The 18,430-nt window shown below is 41.6% G+C and overlaps 1 protein-coding gene and 1 long non-coding RNA gene across 5 annotated transcripts in view; both read left to right on the plus strand.

Moving 5' to 3' along the window:
- The first annotated feature begins 833 nt into the window (after positions 1-833).
- LOC124113947 lies at positions 834-9,486 on the plus strand. Of its 2 annotated transcripts, XR_007221637.1 has the most exons (5): positions 834-1,102; positions 4,550-4,638; positions 5,274-5,327; positions 6,859-7,147; positions 9,327-9,486. It is a non-coding gene; the product is annotated as an uncharacterized LOC124113947 (long non-coding RNA). The 2 variants fall into 2 exon arrangements; XR_006857829.2 differs by lacking the exon at positions 9,327-9,486 and having other exon boundaries at positions 859-1,102; positions 6,859-8,291.
- A 1,146-nt stretch (positions 9,487-10,632) lies between these two features.
- Positions 10,633-18,430, plus strand: part of LOC124113942 (splicing factor 3B subunit 4-like) — a 143,113-nt gene continuing 135,315 nt past the window's right edge. Inside the window, exons 1-3 of one of the 3 annotated variants that reach the window (XM_048397075.1) lie at positions 10,633-10,946; positions 14,871-14,968; positions 18,386-18,430. In XM_048397075.1, the coding sequence (XP_048253032.1) occupies positions 14,902-14,968; positions 18,386-18,430 (112 nt within the window). In that variant the 5' untranslated portion in view covers positions 10,633-10,946; positions 14,871-14,901. The remainder of the gene's footprint in view (positions 10,947-14,870; positions 14,969-18,385) is intronic. The other 2 variants (XM_048397073.1, XM_048397074.1) reach the window with 2 other exon arrangements.

An 18,430-nucleotide genomic window follows, 5' to 3' on the forward strand; every position in this document is an offset into this window, starting at 1 on the left:
CAACACATTTCGTATGTCTGGACTCGTTTTGTTAATCAAACCCATCTTCCACAGAGTTTTCGGAAATCCGATCCCGCACTCTCAAAATCCTGCCTGGGTCGTCTTGACCTGGACTGGAATGTCTGTACGAGGCTCAATGAAATAAGTTATAATTTACCTATCAATGATATGAGGTGTTATTCATTTGCGATAGAGCCAACATAGAGGCCGTCATATCACAGGGGTGTAACAACCAGAACCGGATTACACCCCCTGTCGGGCAGATATGGCATGTCAATGCATTTTGAACGGGCGATCGAGATCAGTCTGGGTGATAAGAAATTGGAGTTACGTCCCTTAGTGTATCGTCTGCTCGTCTGATCGGTTAGCTTTCCCGTGACAATGTCGGTTTGCGGATTGCAGTTGGCGAGATCCGAGAATTGATAGAGGTGGCATCCATCGATGGATGTTTTATGAATGGATACATTTTAAAATTTGACGTTATGGTATGTAATACAAATGTTATTATACGGCAGTCGTAATAACAGACCCCATGTCAACCATGAGTCTAGACATGCTTCACAAGAGGATCATCAGACAAATAAATGTGTGCAAAAGTGCAGAAAACAATTCTATCATGAAGAGCCCCAAAGTTAATCAAACCACGTTCCCCAGTGTATGAAATACGAAGTCATAAGTGGGGGCTCTGTTTGAGATGGGGTTTGGTGTGAAACATGAGTGAGTGAGTGATTATGGTTTTACGCCGCTTTTAAAAAAAATCCAGCAATATCACGGCGGGGGACACCAGAAATGGGCTTTACACCTTGTACCCATGTCGGGAGTCGAACCCGGGTCTTCGGCTTGACGAGCGAACGCTAGTCGTTAACTAGGCTTCCCGATCGCCCCTATGAACAATGTCATAAAATAACATCTAAACTTCAGAAAATCAACGGCAGAATAACAGCACAGGAACACCAGCATCAAATCTATTGATTATGACGATTGTGATCACCTTGCAAGAACACGCACTCCTCAATTTAGGTCAAGTTGCCTCGGCAGCTGACTGATTAAGCCATTAGGTCACACTGCAATAGGAAGATCCGAGCACTCGGTTACGACACAGGTGAGTAACAATACCACCAGATTGCAATAGATTCAGACGGAGATTCGTCCACACAATATCCCGGGGAGGGGGGTGGGATGGGGTCGGGTGGTGAACAGAACACACGTACCTCTACAATGAAACGTGTGTTTTTTTGTGGCTTATCTCACAAGGGGACATTGGGTATATTTTAGTCAGTGGTTTGCTTGTCAAGACTCGTCAGTTAACAAGCCGATGTCACCCACACGCTGTTTCGCCTGTCTCTCTTTAGTGTTACATTCTCGGTATCTACTCTAAACCCCAAAAACCTTTGCTAAAACTGTCAACAAATGACACGATACATGTACAGTTTGGCTTCTTGCCATCATCCTATTTAAATTTATGCCCGACGTAGCATGCATTATTTAGGTTATTTATAGCGCTCGACATGTAAAGATAACATTCTTCTCTGTGTGCGCAATCTGTTATGAACAGAAAATAAATTTGTATGAGATAAGGAATGCGCAATGTATGAGGCCTTTGAATGTCTCTATTTTGCACAAATTAGACAAACTGTATTTCTAAATTGTGAAGTCGATATAGTAAATGTAATTACATAATTATGTTCGAAGATATTATTCCAGTACTTCATTCACCCCTGCCCACCCAACTGCGAACGTTTCAGATATAACATATGGGAAATAATGCTATAATCGTGTGCATAATCACTATAAAAATAATAATAATCGTATAATGACGTCTCTATTGTTCTCAATGGGGGCAAGGTTGGTCCAGTCCCTAAGGCGCTGCAATTCGCTGTGTGCGTGTACCTTAAGCACATTTGAAACCTACTATGGTTGTGGGTTCGAATCCTGGTTCGGCCCGGTTATGTTACCTGGTTTGTCCGGACTATCCCTGTGCCCGTGGGAGGTGGGGTGGGCTTGGGTTGGGGCACTGATACTCTATCTGTTCCACCTTACACCCCCACGGCTTCGCCCTAGGTCTATCTGTACGCCCTACCCTACAATTCCGCGGTCTTTCTACACGCATCATCAACTCGTCCTCGGATCTTAACCTTTACTAGAATACTAGACACATATGTGACATATATGGCATTTCTAGGTATCACGACTGCAGGCGACACTAATTTCACATGATTCGTGTGTCGACATTGTTCAAATGGACGAAATGTGATGATCAGAAAGTGTATTTGTACCACACTGTAGGTATTAAAATTGAAATAATATGTGAAAAGATACTGACTGTCTACAAACGGTCCTCTTGCGAACCCGCTGTTAGATGAACACGTCGAGTACAAATGTAGAGGACTGAAGAAAAGGACGTTATTTTAAATGACAACGATGTTACTTCTGATTGAACAGCAGATATTCAAGATAAGGGTTCCAGTCTGATGTACATGTATTCTGGCTCAGTTTGACACGACTGCTCATTTGTTATGTCTATGTCAAAAGTAAAGTTACTGGTGAAATCACTAACAGTACACCAGGAAACCCAAAACCCTAATTGGTTAGGAAATGGCGTCCCCACGAATGTCAGATAATGTCCAATACATTTCACTGGACATACAAATAATATCAGTGATTGAGTTGGGTTTAACGCCGCTTTTAACATTAGTCCAGTCATATCACGGCGTGTCAGCTTAATGTGGGAGGAAAGCCCGAAGTGATGCAGGTCTCAGACGTTTACCACTTCGGTGAAACCCACGAGCACGGGTATGGTGCTGACAAACCTAGAAACATAATCGGGGCGAACCGGGATTCGAACACACAATCATAGGTTTCTGCACAGCTAATCGCGGCGCCATAGACAACTTGGCCACCCGTGCCCCCATAAATAATATCAAGTTGTGGGCATTTAGAAAAGTTTATACATAATCACAATGTCCTTTTCTATCGTGAATAACTATGTGGAACTTCTACACCGTTTTGTCCATAAATATAACTGAGGGTCGACACAACCGCGCTCGGTTCCAAATTATAACAAAGAGGTTTCTATTCTACAGTGGGACTACATCAAATTTCAAAACACAGTAGGTTTATCTCCTAAATGACGTTCGACTTTGCAAAACATTGCAAAAAGGTGAATGAGATTGGATACAAGTTCTCCAAATTAAGACACCTTCTCGCAGATATTTATACAATTCATTTACAGCGTGTACCACACATGAACAGAACAGAAGTAAAGAAAAGACTAGGAAAGACTAGTGAACAGTGAGAATAATATAATTTACATACAACTATTTGCATTACTTATATAACTACGTACATAATTGAACTTTTTGCATCTTGTCTTGTTCTGATAAATCTGGCTGCTTCCAACTGCAATCTCCTTAGTCTATCACTCTGGTCTATGTACACCCATCCCAAAGCTCACATGCGTATTCAAAAGGGGGTCTAATGAAGATCTTATAAATATTTGTGATTTGTGACGCTTGTACTTTACACTTGTTTTATGGTCTGGAAGGTGTCAAGTATCTGTAATGTTGATATAAAACGGGTAATTGTACATTTAAAAAAAAAAATTGCAACTTTTCTATTTTTTACTGCGAAAAACGGGGAATTTGAGAACAATTATAGAATGTTGAAAATATGTTTTTAAACGACGATTCAATCCTCAACGAGCATAAAATCGCACTATTTAAATTTCAGTTTTGAAAATAGCCATGCTCGAAGATATTTGCAAATATAAACTATTAAATACTACTCATTTTCATTTCTGCATAGGATCTGTCCTTTACCGATTTATCTTTCAATATTTAAGGTCATCCAATTTTTCATAAACCAAACAATGCCATTACGTTTACAAGAAATAATTAAACGTGACATATTTCAAATACATTAACATGTATATTTCCTTCTTAAGACGATTCCATATGTAAAATCTAATGAGAAACTTCGCCACTGTCTATCGTCATATTCCTAATATATATATATATATGTCAAAATCGTGCCGTCGTCTTGGATGAAGATGAAATACACTTACGTTAGGTATAACCTACAAAATCGTAGGGCTACAATAATTTCAAAATTCTTCTACTGCAGTCTAGGTTTCCTTAGATTATAGTAACTTTACTTATAACTTATGGCTAAGATCATTTGAAAAAGCTAGATTCTGATGTGGCTTCGTCAGACTTCCACCTGTTCTCAAACATGAAAAAAACTCAAGTCGGAACCCATTTCGAATCGAATGATTACGTCAGAGCAGCTGTGGAAAATATGTTTGACAGCCAAGAAAGCATTTCTTAACAATAACCAACAACTTTGGCTAAAGTATCTCAATGTATAAGGGGATTATGTTGAAACATAAATCATTTGAGGATATTTAGGTCAAATCTTTAGATCAAGTTTCAGTTAAACGTCCTGGCCAAATTCCCTTGTTTTGCTAAACAAATCCGAGCGGCCATTCCGATACATATATGCATAAACATATGTCCAGCTTACTTAGTATGCAGGTAATTTCTCGTTCTAGGTGCTATAAACAGGGCTTAAAAGGACGGGCTATGGAAGAAAGGCACGGTAAACAAGAGCCAAGACGAGTCAACGTGAAAACTAAACAATGTATGTATCAGTTTAAACTCTTTGGTAACAGCATCTCCGAGAAGACTGATCATGCGTCCAGTTTCTAGCTATATCATAAAGATCCAAACAGCAAACAGACATGAATGCAATACATCAAATACATAAACCCCTTATAATTATTTCATATTCATAAGAAATCTCTGCAAAAAGCAGAGTCGATTTTACGATTCCGACTATATCATGACCATGCATTTATGAATAACTGTCAAATATTGATAATACTAGGTGTTTGCGAACAGGTGTGCGTATCCTGCATCACCGGAGTTATCCATCACAAACACATGCAAAGGCTAGTCAGTTTCTCAACTGAAAAACACCGGAAACATATGGTACATGTCAAAATATAGAATTGGTTTTTGCGAACCTGCAAGACCAGTGCATTTATGTTATGTTCGGAACCATCAGATGAATGAACAACTATACTCCGAAACGTTATGTTCCTCATAATATAGAAGTTGGCATCCATAAATTATCTTCTTGATCAGTATCTAAATGTGATTTCTAAGACAATATTGTAATGCTCAATTCATCGCTTTTATTTCATTCAACAAACCGAAATAACCATTTGTAAATTCATGACATTTGCTTTATGCAAATCATCTTACATCTTGCAGTTGGAGTTCCAGAGGGACTAATAAAATCTCGGCCCATTCCTTTGCCGCCGACAGGTGGGTATAGATTGGAATAAATGTAAATGTGTTCAGTCGCAAGGAACCGAACGCAGCATATGAACTTCCACTCATACTCCGGCCATAAGCTAAACCGTGGAGACCGACCGTTTGAATATGCCTGGAGACAGATAATTCCCTGTTTCAAAACATGGTGCACAAATTAACCTATTATTTGGTATCAAATGAACAATTAGTTTAACTTGCAAATTCTCCGCATTCAATAAAACAACGATAGTGTTTTTACTTTGCTAATCACTGTCTACACGTCTTTGGTCAACCTCAACGACCCGTAAAGATTCCGGGTAGAATACCTATGCTTGTCGTAAAAGGCGACTAACGGGATCGGGTGGTCAGGCTCGCTGACTTGGTTGATGCATGTCATCGATCCCAATTGAGTGGATCGATGCTCATGACATTAACACTGGATTGTCTGGTCCAGACTCGATTATTTACAGACCGCCGTCATAAAGCTGGAATATTGCTGAGTGCGGCGTTAAACAACAAACCAACCAACCAACCAATCAACCTCAACATTAACCGAACAGATGGTCTTTTGTTGACAAGGATGATCCACGCATGCTGACTGCCTACAACTTGTATTACATGAAATGTGTCGTCAAACCGTTTTTCTCTTGCCAAACAAGGCGAAAAAGTAAATGTAGTTACGTTATACAAATGCCTGGGAAAATTCGCCCATAACACCCCTGCCTTCACCAACAACACTCAAGCAAGCGTCAGTCCCGTCTCCACTTCGCCAGAAAACGCCGACCTGTCAATACTAATTCCACAGTCGCATCACTATTGTTAAAAAATTGTATACGTGTTGTCTTTTGTCCAGTGCTAGTATGTCAGGTGATGCCAGACGAACCGCACAGAGGACCAGTTGCTTGCTTAGAATTCTGCATGATCCTTGCCACCTTTGTTATCAATGTTAGCAACTCGCGTTCAGTCGAATTAGACTTTTCTTCCTGGTTTATCGTATTAATTATCACTCACTGTACGCCTTTCCGTTGTAACAGTCGCCTTGTCAGTATTTATTTCATTCTGATTTGCTTACTGCCACCAAATTGAAGTGTGTGTTTACATATGTGTCTGACACTGATCATGATGTACAAATATTTTTCGACCCGTGAAGATCCGGGGTAGAATAAGTCTTCAGCAACCCATGCTTGCCCCAACAGACGATTATGCTTGTCGTATGCTTGATTGATGCATGTCTTCAATCCCAATTTCGTGGATCGATGCTCCTGATGTCAAATACTGGATTGTCTGGTTCAGACTCGATTATTTACAGACCGCCGCCATATAGCATGAATATTGCTGAGTGCAGCGTTAAACCACAAACAAACATACAAACAAATATTTCTCTCACGGGCCATTCATTATTCTATATATTTCAAACTCGCAGCCATATACCGTATAAAAGTATCTTTAAACGAACTTCGTTTTGAGTTCAAATTATCGTTGCTAGGTAAGACACCTATCACTTGTATAAACCACGTGTAAGTATGATCTGCTTTAATTGCAGGTAACACGGTACCGGAAAGGCCGAAGGCTCAAAATCCGAAACCGCCGAAAAATGTGAAAGCATGAAATTCGATAAACCTTACTTTCTGCTTCAAGCCCAGATCGCCACCTCATTGGATCTGAAGGGTTCAATTTACAATGTATCCTAGGCCGCGCTGTACTGACTTTCGTCCGTTCTCGCTTATAGCTGGAATATTGCTGAGTGCGCCGTTAAACAACAAACCAGCCAACCAAGCAACCAACCGTTCTCGCTTCGTCGCCGTGAATAGCTGGAAACTTGCTGATACGATGTAAACAATATTCAAGCATTCATTCATTCTCCCTTCTCTTCTGACATCACATGTCCCATGCCACTGGACACTTCCATCGATCACACCAGCAATAGCGTCGTCCCGTGGGAGTCTGCTACGATTTCAAAGATGGTCGGCATTGCAACAATATTGAAAAAGACTATTTGTGCCATTTCACAATGTGTGATTGTGACGAGGTTCGGATTGAGCCCCTAGTATTGTTATTACTTATGTATGTTAAATGTTTAATTCCTTTGGGTTTTTAGTCACCTTTCAGGAGATAACTAAATAACCACTTGGGCCTTTGTTGTATAGAACACATGTTCTTAAAGCGCAAACTCTGCACTCCATCATAGTGTATTATCAGTCGTGTTATCCGTAGTCTGTTAACAAACACACACGCTGGCCGCTTGGAGTGAAAGATTCCCGGATCGGAATTGTCCACTTTGACGTTCGAACGTGACCTATAAAAGCTTACTTCTAAATATACTCGGAGTTCTCCGACGTTGAAGACCAGCTTGTCCTACCGTCGGGCCCCGACGTTAGATCAGAGGCTGGAGTCGCTGTCCATAGCTGAAGATCAGAAGGTTTGAGCTGGCGTCAGGTGAAAAGAGTTTGGCTTTGTGGTATCTGTATAACTGTTACATTTACTAAATGTAATACCCTCTGTGTATTTGTATTAGGGCACTTGTATGTAAGTACTGACTTACCATCAACGTTGCTAAACATGTATATTCGCCTGTTGGACGTGTCTCACGCTGTGTGAGTTCAACTTGTATCTGCTTACATAAAGCCTTCATGCTTTAGCTTGGTTTCATTTTAATGGTTATGAATCCCTAAACAGACAGACAGACATATATTTTATTTAGTGATTTTGGCACCAAGGCCCAAAGTACAATGCAGTTTGCATATTAACATTTTCACGTGATGTACATGATTAGATTTTAAAGTTACACATTTTTCATTGTAAAGCATGGATCATATCAGGACTTTCTCCGATTTACCGTTATCTGACGGTCTTTGAAAATACCCTGCACCAAGGGGAGAAATGTATATCTTAAATGGTTATACTTTTCACATATAAGTAAAACATTGTATTCATACTCTTTGTGCAAATAGAATTAAAAATATTACCGTCTTTGGACCTGCGAATTACTCAACTTCAAAAGAAACGCAAAGATGTTCGATGTGTGATATCGTCAAACAGAAGTGATGTAATATTAGAAAATAACTACATTTTTCAAAAGACAACGTCCCATTTTATTTTACATGGCAACAACTACCAAAACGCATCTTGCGATAATCGCACGGAATTCTCTGTAAAACATATCACTGAGGCATAAGGGCCTCTGCCACAACTATATCTGGATTGATGGTAATGATATGTACTGTCACCCAGTTCAGAGTATCCAGCTGATTTAGAACTACGGGGGCACGGGTGGTCCAGTCGTCTTAGGCGCCGCGATTCGCTGTGCAGAGTTGCGTCCCTTAGGCACGCCAGAAACCTATGATTGTGGGTTCGAATCCCGGTTCGCCCCGATTATGTTACTAGGTTTGTCAGCACCATACCCGTGCTCGTGGGTTTCACCGAAGTGGTTAACGTCTTAGACCTGCATCACTTCGGGCTTTCCTCCCACATTAAGCTGACACACCGCGGTATAACTGGAATACTGTTAAAAGCGGCGTTAAACCCAACTCACTCACTCCTTATCCTACGTAAACTAACTGAACTGAAGTGAACTTTTATTTTCACCCGGGCTGGTATCAGCGGCATCAGAGGTACAACATAAGTTCAACAACATAATACATATACATAAAGAACAGATACCAAACCGGCATGCATGCATATTTATTTAGTAGGGTAGCAATAATATGTGCAATTCAATAAGGTGAGAGTTACTTGATAGGATTAAACAATAACAAGATGAATATTACCGAATGTGGACAATTTTCTAAACGTTCCTCATCGTGACTTTCGAAAAGTAAATTCCTTTCATACGTAATTGGTTCCATGTAGTAGAATCTGTGTAAAAATTGCCGTCATCAGTTCCTCATAGGTAAGATGGGATACAGTGTTGTCCTCGCGTGCCTTTATCATCAGGGGAGCCAATCGAGAACGCATCTTTCTCACTCTCTCAGTGTGGTCTTCAGTGACTCCAAAGTCTGTATTTACTTTCAGTTATTTCCGAGCAGAATGAAGATCCTGAATCATCAAGAATCATCTCCCACAGAGATTTCGGAACTCCGCCCCTGAAACTCTACTCTCCAAATCCTGCCTGGGTCGTCTTGACCTGGACTGGAATGTCTGTACGAGGCTCAATAAAATAATTTATAATTTACCTATCAATGATATGAGGTGTTATTCATTTGCGATAGATCCTACATATCACAGGGATGTAAAAACCACACCCGTATTACGCCCCCTGTCGGGCAGATTTTGTTTGTCAATGCATTTTGAATGGGCGATCGAGATTAGCCCTGGTAATAAGAAATTGGAGTTACGTCCCTTAGTGTATCGTCTGCTGGGTCAGCTTTCCAGTGACAATGTCGTCCACATAAGGTAAAACTGTATTTCATTCACTTGCAAACTTGATTATGGAGCTAGGCGCTATCTTGGACAAAACTGAGGACAGATTTAGAAGCGAAATGGACACGGAAGGATTTGTGAATAAAACAAAACACGGTAAGTAAAACCGAGAGCTTCGTGGAGTTATTCAGAAACAGTTGGCGGATTGCAGTTGGCGAGATGCGAGAGTTGGTAGAGGTGGCACCCATCGATGGATGTTTTATGAATGGACACATTTAAAATTTCACGTTATGGTATGTAATACAAATGTTATTATACGGCAGTCGTTATAACATACCCCATATCAACCAAAGTGGGGGCTCGGTTTGAGATGGGGTTTGGTGTGAACAATTCCATATAATAAATCTTAACATCAGAAAAAGAACAGCAGCAAAACAACGACAGCAAAACAGCAGCAGCAAAACAACGGCAGCAAAACAGCGGCAACAAACAGCGGCAGAAAATAAACGACAGCAAAACAGCGGCAGAAAAGCAACGGCAGCGAAACAGCGGCAGCAAAACAACGGCAGCAAAACAACGACAGCAAAACAACGGCAGCAAAACCAGTATTAAATCTTTTGATCTTGACGATTGTAACCAGCCTGCAAGAGGTGAGGTGAGGTGAAATGGGGTTTAACGTCGCGTCCAAGATTATTGCACTTATGTAGCGACGTGCATTTACGTGTGTGTGTGTGTGGCTGCTTGTACTAGTCCGGAATGATGCCGATTTATAGTGCTAGCTCACTGAGATAACATGCCGCAGATTAACATGAATACCCCACTCAGACACAGTATACTGACTCCGAGCCGAAGAGTCCTTGTTTTAGCCCCTTAATGCTGAGCGCCAGACAGGGTAACAACAAGTACCATCTTTTAACGTCTTTTGGTATGACGCGGACGGGGATCGAACCCCAGAACTTCCGCTCTCGGATCGGACGCTCTACCACTAGACCACGGAGGCGGTCCCCTGCAAGAACACCCACTCCTAAATTTACGTCAAGTTGCCTCGGCAGTTGACGGTTAGGTCACACACCATTAGGTCACACTGCAATAGGGAGATCCGAGCAGTCGGTTACGAGACAGGTGAGTAACAATACTAGATTGCAATAGATTCAGACGGTGATTCGTCCACACAATATCCTGTTGGCTTTGGACAGAACTCAAGTACCTCGGAGACTACAATAAAAACGTGTGTTTCTGTGACATGGCTTAGGGGACATTTTTCCAAATCTGGTAAGATCATTGCGTATATTTTAGTCAGTCGTTTGCTTGTCCAGACTCGTACATTTACAAGCCGATCTCACCCACCCACACATTTATTCACACGCTGTTTATTGTTACATTTAAGAGGCCCCATACATTGCGCATTCAGTGAAGTCCCCATCTAAAACAAATAAATTTTGTGTTCATAACACATTGCTCACCAAAGAGAGAAGAATAGTATCTATGTATCTCGAGCTATATATAACCACAACGAACGTGTTTGGGGTTTCGGGCCTCTTAAATGCCTAATATTCTGCGAAAATTAGACTAACTGTAGGTCTAAATTGTGAAGTCGAAATAGTAAATGTAGCCTTATGTATGAATGTTTACCCATACTTCTGTCATAGCGACTGATTTACGACTACCATTGTCTGAAGTACATATGACTCCAAAGGCAAATTACCCTGTAGCCATGTCTCCATAACTGAATTGTCATTACGTTTTAGGCGCTAATCCCCGTTGTTAATCCTCACCAACATTTCATTGTATAATGACTGACAGCCAACCTGGGCTACTTTATCACTTCCCGTTAATTACTGTTATTTATAGTACGACATTTATTGCCTTAGTTGTTCACGATCTCGAGCAGGATGTGCCGCTCGTAGGAAACTTCCTGAGGAAGGTCCGCTCATCGCTGTGTTTGTGTTGTCAGAGCTGGTATTCCGCTCATTGTGCAATTGTTGTTTATTGTTTACATGTTGTGCATAAAGCGTTCCGGGACAGTGATGTTGATTTTGTCCTTTATTCCCACAAGAGCTAATTCCCCGTCAACATGCGCGTTGACACTTCATTCATCCCTGTCCTCCCAACTGCGAACGTTTCAGATATAATAATAATAATAATAATAATAATAATAATCGTATTATTACGTCTCTATTGTTCTCAAAGGGGCACGGGTGGCCCAGTCGCCCAGGCGCCACAATTCGTTGTGTGCGTGTACCTTGGGCACATTCAAATACTATGGTTGTAGGTTCGCGTCCCGATTATGTTTCTTGGTTTGTCAGCACCATATCCGTGCACGTGGGTTTCACCAAAGTGGGTTATGTCGGAGACCTGAATCACTTCTGGCCTTGTTTCCACATTAAGTGAGTGAGTGAGTATGGTTTTACGCCGCTTTTAGCAATATTACAGCAATATCACGGCGGGGGACACCAGAAATGGGCTTCACACATTGCACCCATGTCGGGAATCGAACCCGGGTCTTCGGCGTGACGAGCGAACGCTTTAACCACTAGGCTACCCGACCGCCCCTTCCACATTAAGCTGACACGGGATATAACTGGAAATTACTATTAAAAGCGGCGTTATATCTAACTCACTCACTCACTATTGTTGACAATAACAACCTCGGGGCGGTCGGGTAGCCTGGTGGTTAAAGCGTTCGCTCGTCACGCTGAAGACCCGGGTTCGGTTCCCGACATGGGTACAATGTGTGAAGCCCATTTCTGGTGTCCAACGCCGTGATATTGCTGGAATATTGCTAAAAGCGGCGTAAAACAATACTCACTCACTCACTCACTCAATAACAATTTCAGTCAGTTATGACTCAAATATTGTGAACAGCCTGCTTAACAATCAAAATGGATGCTGTCGAAGCGTTTGCAAAACGTTAGCCAACAGATGGACCTGGAGTATGTCTTTCGGAGGTAGAATACACAAACTTAAAAAGAGGAAAAAGTAATTTGAATAAACTCATTAAATCACAGCCAGGCGTCCCACATGACAGATGTGTCGTTCTTTCCATCGACAAGGCCTCGGATAACATCACTGTTAGGTGTCAGCATTAATTATGTGATCAAAGAACTTGGTATACGACCTCTCTGACCTTTGGAAAATTAACGAACTCCACGAACGTGCAGTAGCCAGAAGCTACCCGTGGAGCTATGAGGACAACGCAAGGGAAGGATGCCCCTTCCTATGGCACTATATATGGGCGGGCACCAGGTTTAAGCGTGGCAGGGAGAGCCTTGAAGTCGATCCCATGACCAGATCACGAATACCAGAAATCCTGCTGCTAGTTCAGTCTACGAAGCATTTGCCAGTATGTTCCCATTCCATTCTCCCAGAAACTTTGGCAATGAAGAAGGTATCAGCTTGTTTGGCCTCTGTTATATGGCAATGTACTTTATTGTTTCACACTGATTGTAATTGTTTTACATTGTTTCTGTTGAGATTCGGTAGACGCTCATTGCATTGTGGACAGTGATCAGTCGTCAGAACGTTACTATTTTAGATGCTGTGTGTTAATTTCCGGTCCAGTTCACCGCGGACGTTGAACGTATGTTATAGAAACATGTTGAATGTTCCAGTGCCGCTGGTTTTGAGGGCACTGTGTAGAAATTTGCAGAAGCTTGTTAGGTTGTGTATATATTGGGACAATAGCGTGTTCAGATCTATCTCACGCATTTCATCACATTAGAACCAGCTTTCATGTGAGGATCACTCATCTTTCCTGATTCCCCACCTAGCTCATCTCGGAAGCTTAACCACTGTCGCCGCTGGTTGCATATGGATTATTATCACTGACTTTTGCTGTATTTCTGTATATGATACTGACCACTGCTGTCATACATATTGCAATTGAATATTGTACTACCATTCCATTGTTTACTGTGATTGTTATTGCTGTGCAGCAATTTGTGTTGATTTGTAAACCTTGTTAGTTTTGCATTACAATTGTTAATTTTATACCATTTGTTGGTTGTTTGTTGGTTTTACGCTAAGTTCTTTACGTAAATATTTCAAGGTCCGAAGTGGTAAACGTCTGAGACCTGCATCACTTTGGGCTTTCCTCCCACATCAAGTTGACACGCTGCGATATAACTGGATTACTGTTAAAAGCGGTGTTAAACCCAACTCACTCACTATTTCTAGGTTAATATATTGTTACAATTTTGGAATCGACACGTAACACGTGTAATCAAACACGCACCAGACACAACATTTCTCATGATAATCTAGCTCTGTTTGAAGCTGATCCAGAAAGGTTCTTGCTACGATTTCTGACTATGGATGAAACCTGGGTCAACAATCAAAACAGTTGAAGAAACTACGCAAGGCGCCGAAGTCTGTCCCATCAGCTGGAAGTGTTATGGCCTCCGTGTTATTTGACGCCGACGGTGTCATCATAGTGGGCAATCTTCAAAAAGGCCAAACAAGACACGGAGCATTGGGGCGAATACGAGATAAAGTTAAAACTAATAGGAAGCGGAGGAAAGGTGTGATCTTCCATCAAGACAATTCGCCAGTGATCAACACAGTTCCTTCCATGGCTACTATAGTCAACTGTGGATGTGAAGATCTTCAATATCCCCCTTATTCTCCTGCGTCTGTTTTTTTTTCGAAACGATTTTAGTTAAGATTAATCTTAACAACTAACTTTCAAAGATAAATACATCTTAATTTTACCATCAGCTACATTTTCGGAACTACTACACGTAGCATATTGGTTAGATCTATGACACTTATCGTTACTCTGTCAAAGAACTGTTGTGTTGTAGATTGAAAAAAAGGAGTGTTTCCCAAAGACATAACTGGGATTTTCCCGCATCACAACTTCTGGTGTTTCAGTACGATATATGAAACAGAGTTAAATTCGCCCTAATGCTGTCAACACATGTTTATGTGCCTCAGAAATACCATTCAGTGTGTCATTATACAACACTGACCGAATTTAGGCTTTGTTTATAAACAGCTGTCAACTACAAATGCACTGCAGTAAATGTAACATGATACTTAATGGCTACTGTACTACTATACTGTGGCTACTCTTCAGGACAAGTTTAACTTAAATTTTCAGCGAAACATTTTGTTCTGCAAATCAGAGCGGCAATTCCGATGCTTATAAAACATATGTACAACTTTCTTATTATGACATGTTATGTATTGTTCTAGGTGCTGTAAACAAGACTGTAAAAAGAAGACTATGGACGAAAAGCACGGGAACACAAAGGACAAGTCAAGGCCACAAGTATATGCAAATGCTGATTTTGGTATGTACCAAAGGCTGTTAGCATCTCTTAGAAATCTTTGTCCAGTTTCTATATCTATATCAGTAAGATACAAAAATCAGGAGGACATGAAATAGTGCATCAAATAAATACTAGTATTAGCAACAAAAACCTAAATTTCATATTCATAAGAAATATCTGCTTTTGTGGATATGCCATCGTGGCATCGATATGACATCGTGTAATGTCCAAAATAAAAGTGTTTACTATGACGTAATTCCTTCTATGTGAGGCTCAGAACTTATCAAACAGCCCTCGTATTACACATTAACGAACAGTATGATTTACACAGCCGGGTCATGTGCATCTTTCCGAGGCAAGAGAGTTAACTGACTATAAAAGTCCAGTTTCAACCCTTGCCGAATAGGCTGGTATTATGGAGTAACATTGGAGTAACGAGTCTAGGCATAGTCCAATCAAAATCGCGCAACGAAATCGAAACCCGGTTCGTATACTGTCGTGCAGATTTCGGTCGATTGCAGGATTTGCAAAGCATTTGCAAAATATTTTAAGGCTTAATCGCTCTTGTTTTATTGAACACACTTTAAAGTGACACCAGACCGCCTCCTTGGTCTTGGGGCAGAGCTTCCGCCCGGACAGAGGAAGGTCCAGGGTTCGATCCCCGGCCGCGCCATACCAAAAGACGTTCAAAGATGGTACATGTTGTTACCCTGTCTGGCGCTAAATAAAACAAGAACTGGTCGGTCGGCTCGGAGTCAGTATACTGTGTCTGAGTGGAATATTTATGTTAAACGCGGTATGGTATCTCAGTTGCCATGGGCTAGCGCTATAAGTCGGCATCAGTCCGGACTAGTACACGCTGCCACACACATACACACGTGAATGCACGTCGCTATATAAGTGCAATAATCTAGAACGCGACGTTAAACCCCATTTCACCTCACCTAATGGTTTATTCATGACATTTGCCTAATGCTTACATGTGTCAGGAGATGTTTTGGAGGGATCAATTCTATCTCCGCCCGTTGCCTTCGGTGGGTATAGCTAGGATTAAATGTAAAAATGATCCAACTGTAAGGCACAGAACACAGGATATGAACTTCTACTCGTATTCCGGCCATCAGGGAAACTGTGGGGAACAACAGTCTTAATATTTTGTGGAGAACGAATATTCACTGTTTCAAGACAATGTGCGCAAGTTTCCCTTTTTAAATGTACTAACGTTATACAAGTATCGATGCTCACGATGTCAAACACTGGATTGTCTGGTCCAGACTCGATTATTTACAGATCATTTGCAAGTGATGGAATCGGATTGGTCCATAGGTGAGGCTTAGAAGGGACATAACGCACAATAACCACTGGTGGCGCTACGATCGAGCCCAGGAATACCAGCCTAGTTTGGCAAGGGTGGAAACTGGACTTTTTATAGTCAGTTAACTCTCTTGCCTCGGGAAGATGGATCATGTGCAACCCATATATTCCTTCATATATTTTTCTTGTTTTGTTAACGATCAGCATCTTGATGTGATTTCAAACTAAATATGTTAAGGCTTAATCACTCTTGTTTTATTGAACACACGTTTTGTTGACCGCCTCCGTGATGTAGTGGTAGCTCGTCCGCTCAGAAAGCGGAAGGTCCGGGGTTTGATCCCCGGCCACATCATACAAAAAGACGTTAAAAGATGGTACGTGTTGCCCTGTCTGGTGCTCTGCATTAAGGGGCTGGTCGGCTCGGAGTCCGTGTACTGTGTCTGAGAGGGGTATTCATGTTAAACTGTGGTATGGTATCTCAGTGAGCTAGCACTCAAACTCGGCATCAGTCCGGACTAGTACAAGAACACACACACACACACACACACACACACACACACACACACACACACACACACACACACACACACACACACACACACACACACACACACGTGAATGCACGTCGCTATATAAGTGCAATAATCTAGAACGCGACGTTAAACCCCATTTCACCTCACCTAATGGTGACACCGAAATTGCCATGTGTCAGGAGATGTTCTGGAGGGATCTCCGCCCCTTGCCTTTGGTGGGTATAGATAGGATTACATGTAAAAATGTCCAATTGTAAGGCACAGAACACAGAATAGGAACTCGTTTTCCGGCCATCAGCGAAACTGTGAGGAACGACCGTCTTAATATTTTTGGAGAAAGATTCACTGTTTCAAGACACTGTGCGCAAGTTTCCCTTTTTATTGGACATCAAATGAACAATGCACGTCGCTATATAAGTGCAATAATCTAGAACGCGCCGTTAAACCCCATTTCACCTCACCTAATGGTTTACTTATGACATTTGCCTAATGCTTACATGTGTCAGGAGATGTTTTGGAGGGATCAATTTTATCTCCGCCCGTTGCCTTCGGTGGGTATAGCTAGGATTAAATGTAAAAATGATCCAACTGTAAGGCACAGAACACAGGATATGAACTTCTACTCGTATTCCGGCCATCAGGGAAACTGTGGGGAACAACAGTCTTAATATTTTTTGGAGAACGAATATTCACTGTTTCAAGACATTGTGCGCAAGTTTCCCTTTTTAAATGTACTAACGTTATAAAAGACTCGATGCTCACGATGCCAAACACTGGATTGTCTGGTCCAGACTCGATTATTTACAGAAGATCATTTGCAAGTGATGGAATCGGATTAGTCCAAAGGAGAGGTCATTAGAAGGGACATAACGCACAATAACCACTAGTGGTGCTACGATCGAGCCCAGGAATACCAGCCTAGTTTGGCAAGGATGGAAGCTGGACTTTTTATAGTCAGTTAACTATCTTGCCTCGGGAAGATGGTTTATGTGCAACCCATATATTCCTTCATATATTTTTCTTCTTTTGTTTACGATCAGTATCTTGATGTGATTTCAAACTAAATATTTTGAGGCTTAATCACTCTTGTTTTATTGAACACACGTTTTATTGACCGCCTCCGTGATGCAGTGGTAGCGCGTCCGCTCAGAAAGCAGAAGGTCCGGGATTTGATCCCCGGTCACGTCATACCAAAAGACGTTAAAAGATGGTACTTGTTGTTGCTCTGTCTGGTGCTCTGCATTAAGGGGCTGGTCGGCTCGGAGTCAGTATACTGTGTCTGAGAGGGGTATACATGTTAAACTGTGGTATGGTATCTCAGTGAGGTAGCACTTAAACTCGGCATCTGTCCGAACTACTACAAGCACACACACAAACACACACACACACACACACACACACACACACACACACACACACACACACACACACACACACACACACACACACACACACACACACACACACAGACATGCACGTCTCTATATAAGTGCAAAAATCGTGAACGCGACGTTAAATCCCATATTGACACTGAAATGGCCTTGTGTTTATTCATGACATTTGCCTAATGCAATTCATCTTACTCTTGCAGGAGATGAACTGCAGGGATTAATGCGATCTCTGCCCCTTGCCTTAG

Source organism: Haliotis rufescens, unplaced genomic scaffold (assembly GCF_023055435.1).
Source record: "Haliotis rufescens isolate VD_foot unplaced genomic scaffold, xgHalRufe1.0.p SCAF_16, whole genome shotgun sequence".
Classification (NCBI taxonomy): Eukaryota; Metazoa; Mollusca; class Gastropoda; order Lepetellida; family Haliotidae; genus Haliotis; species Haliotis rufescens.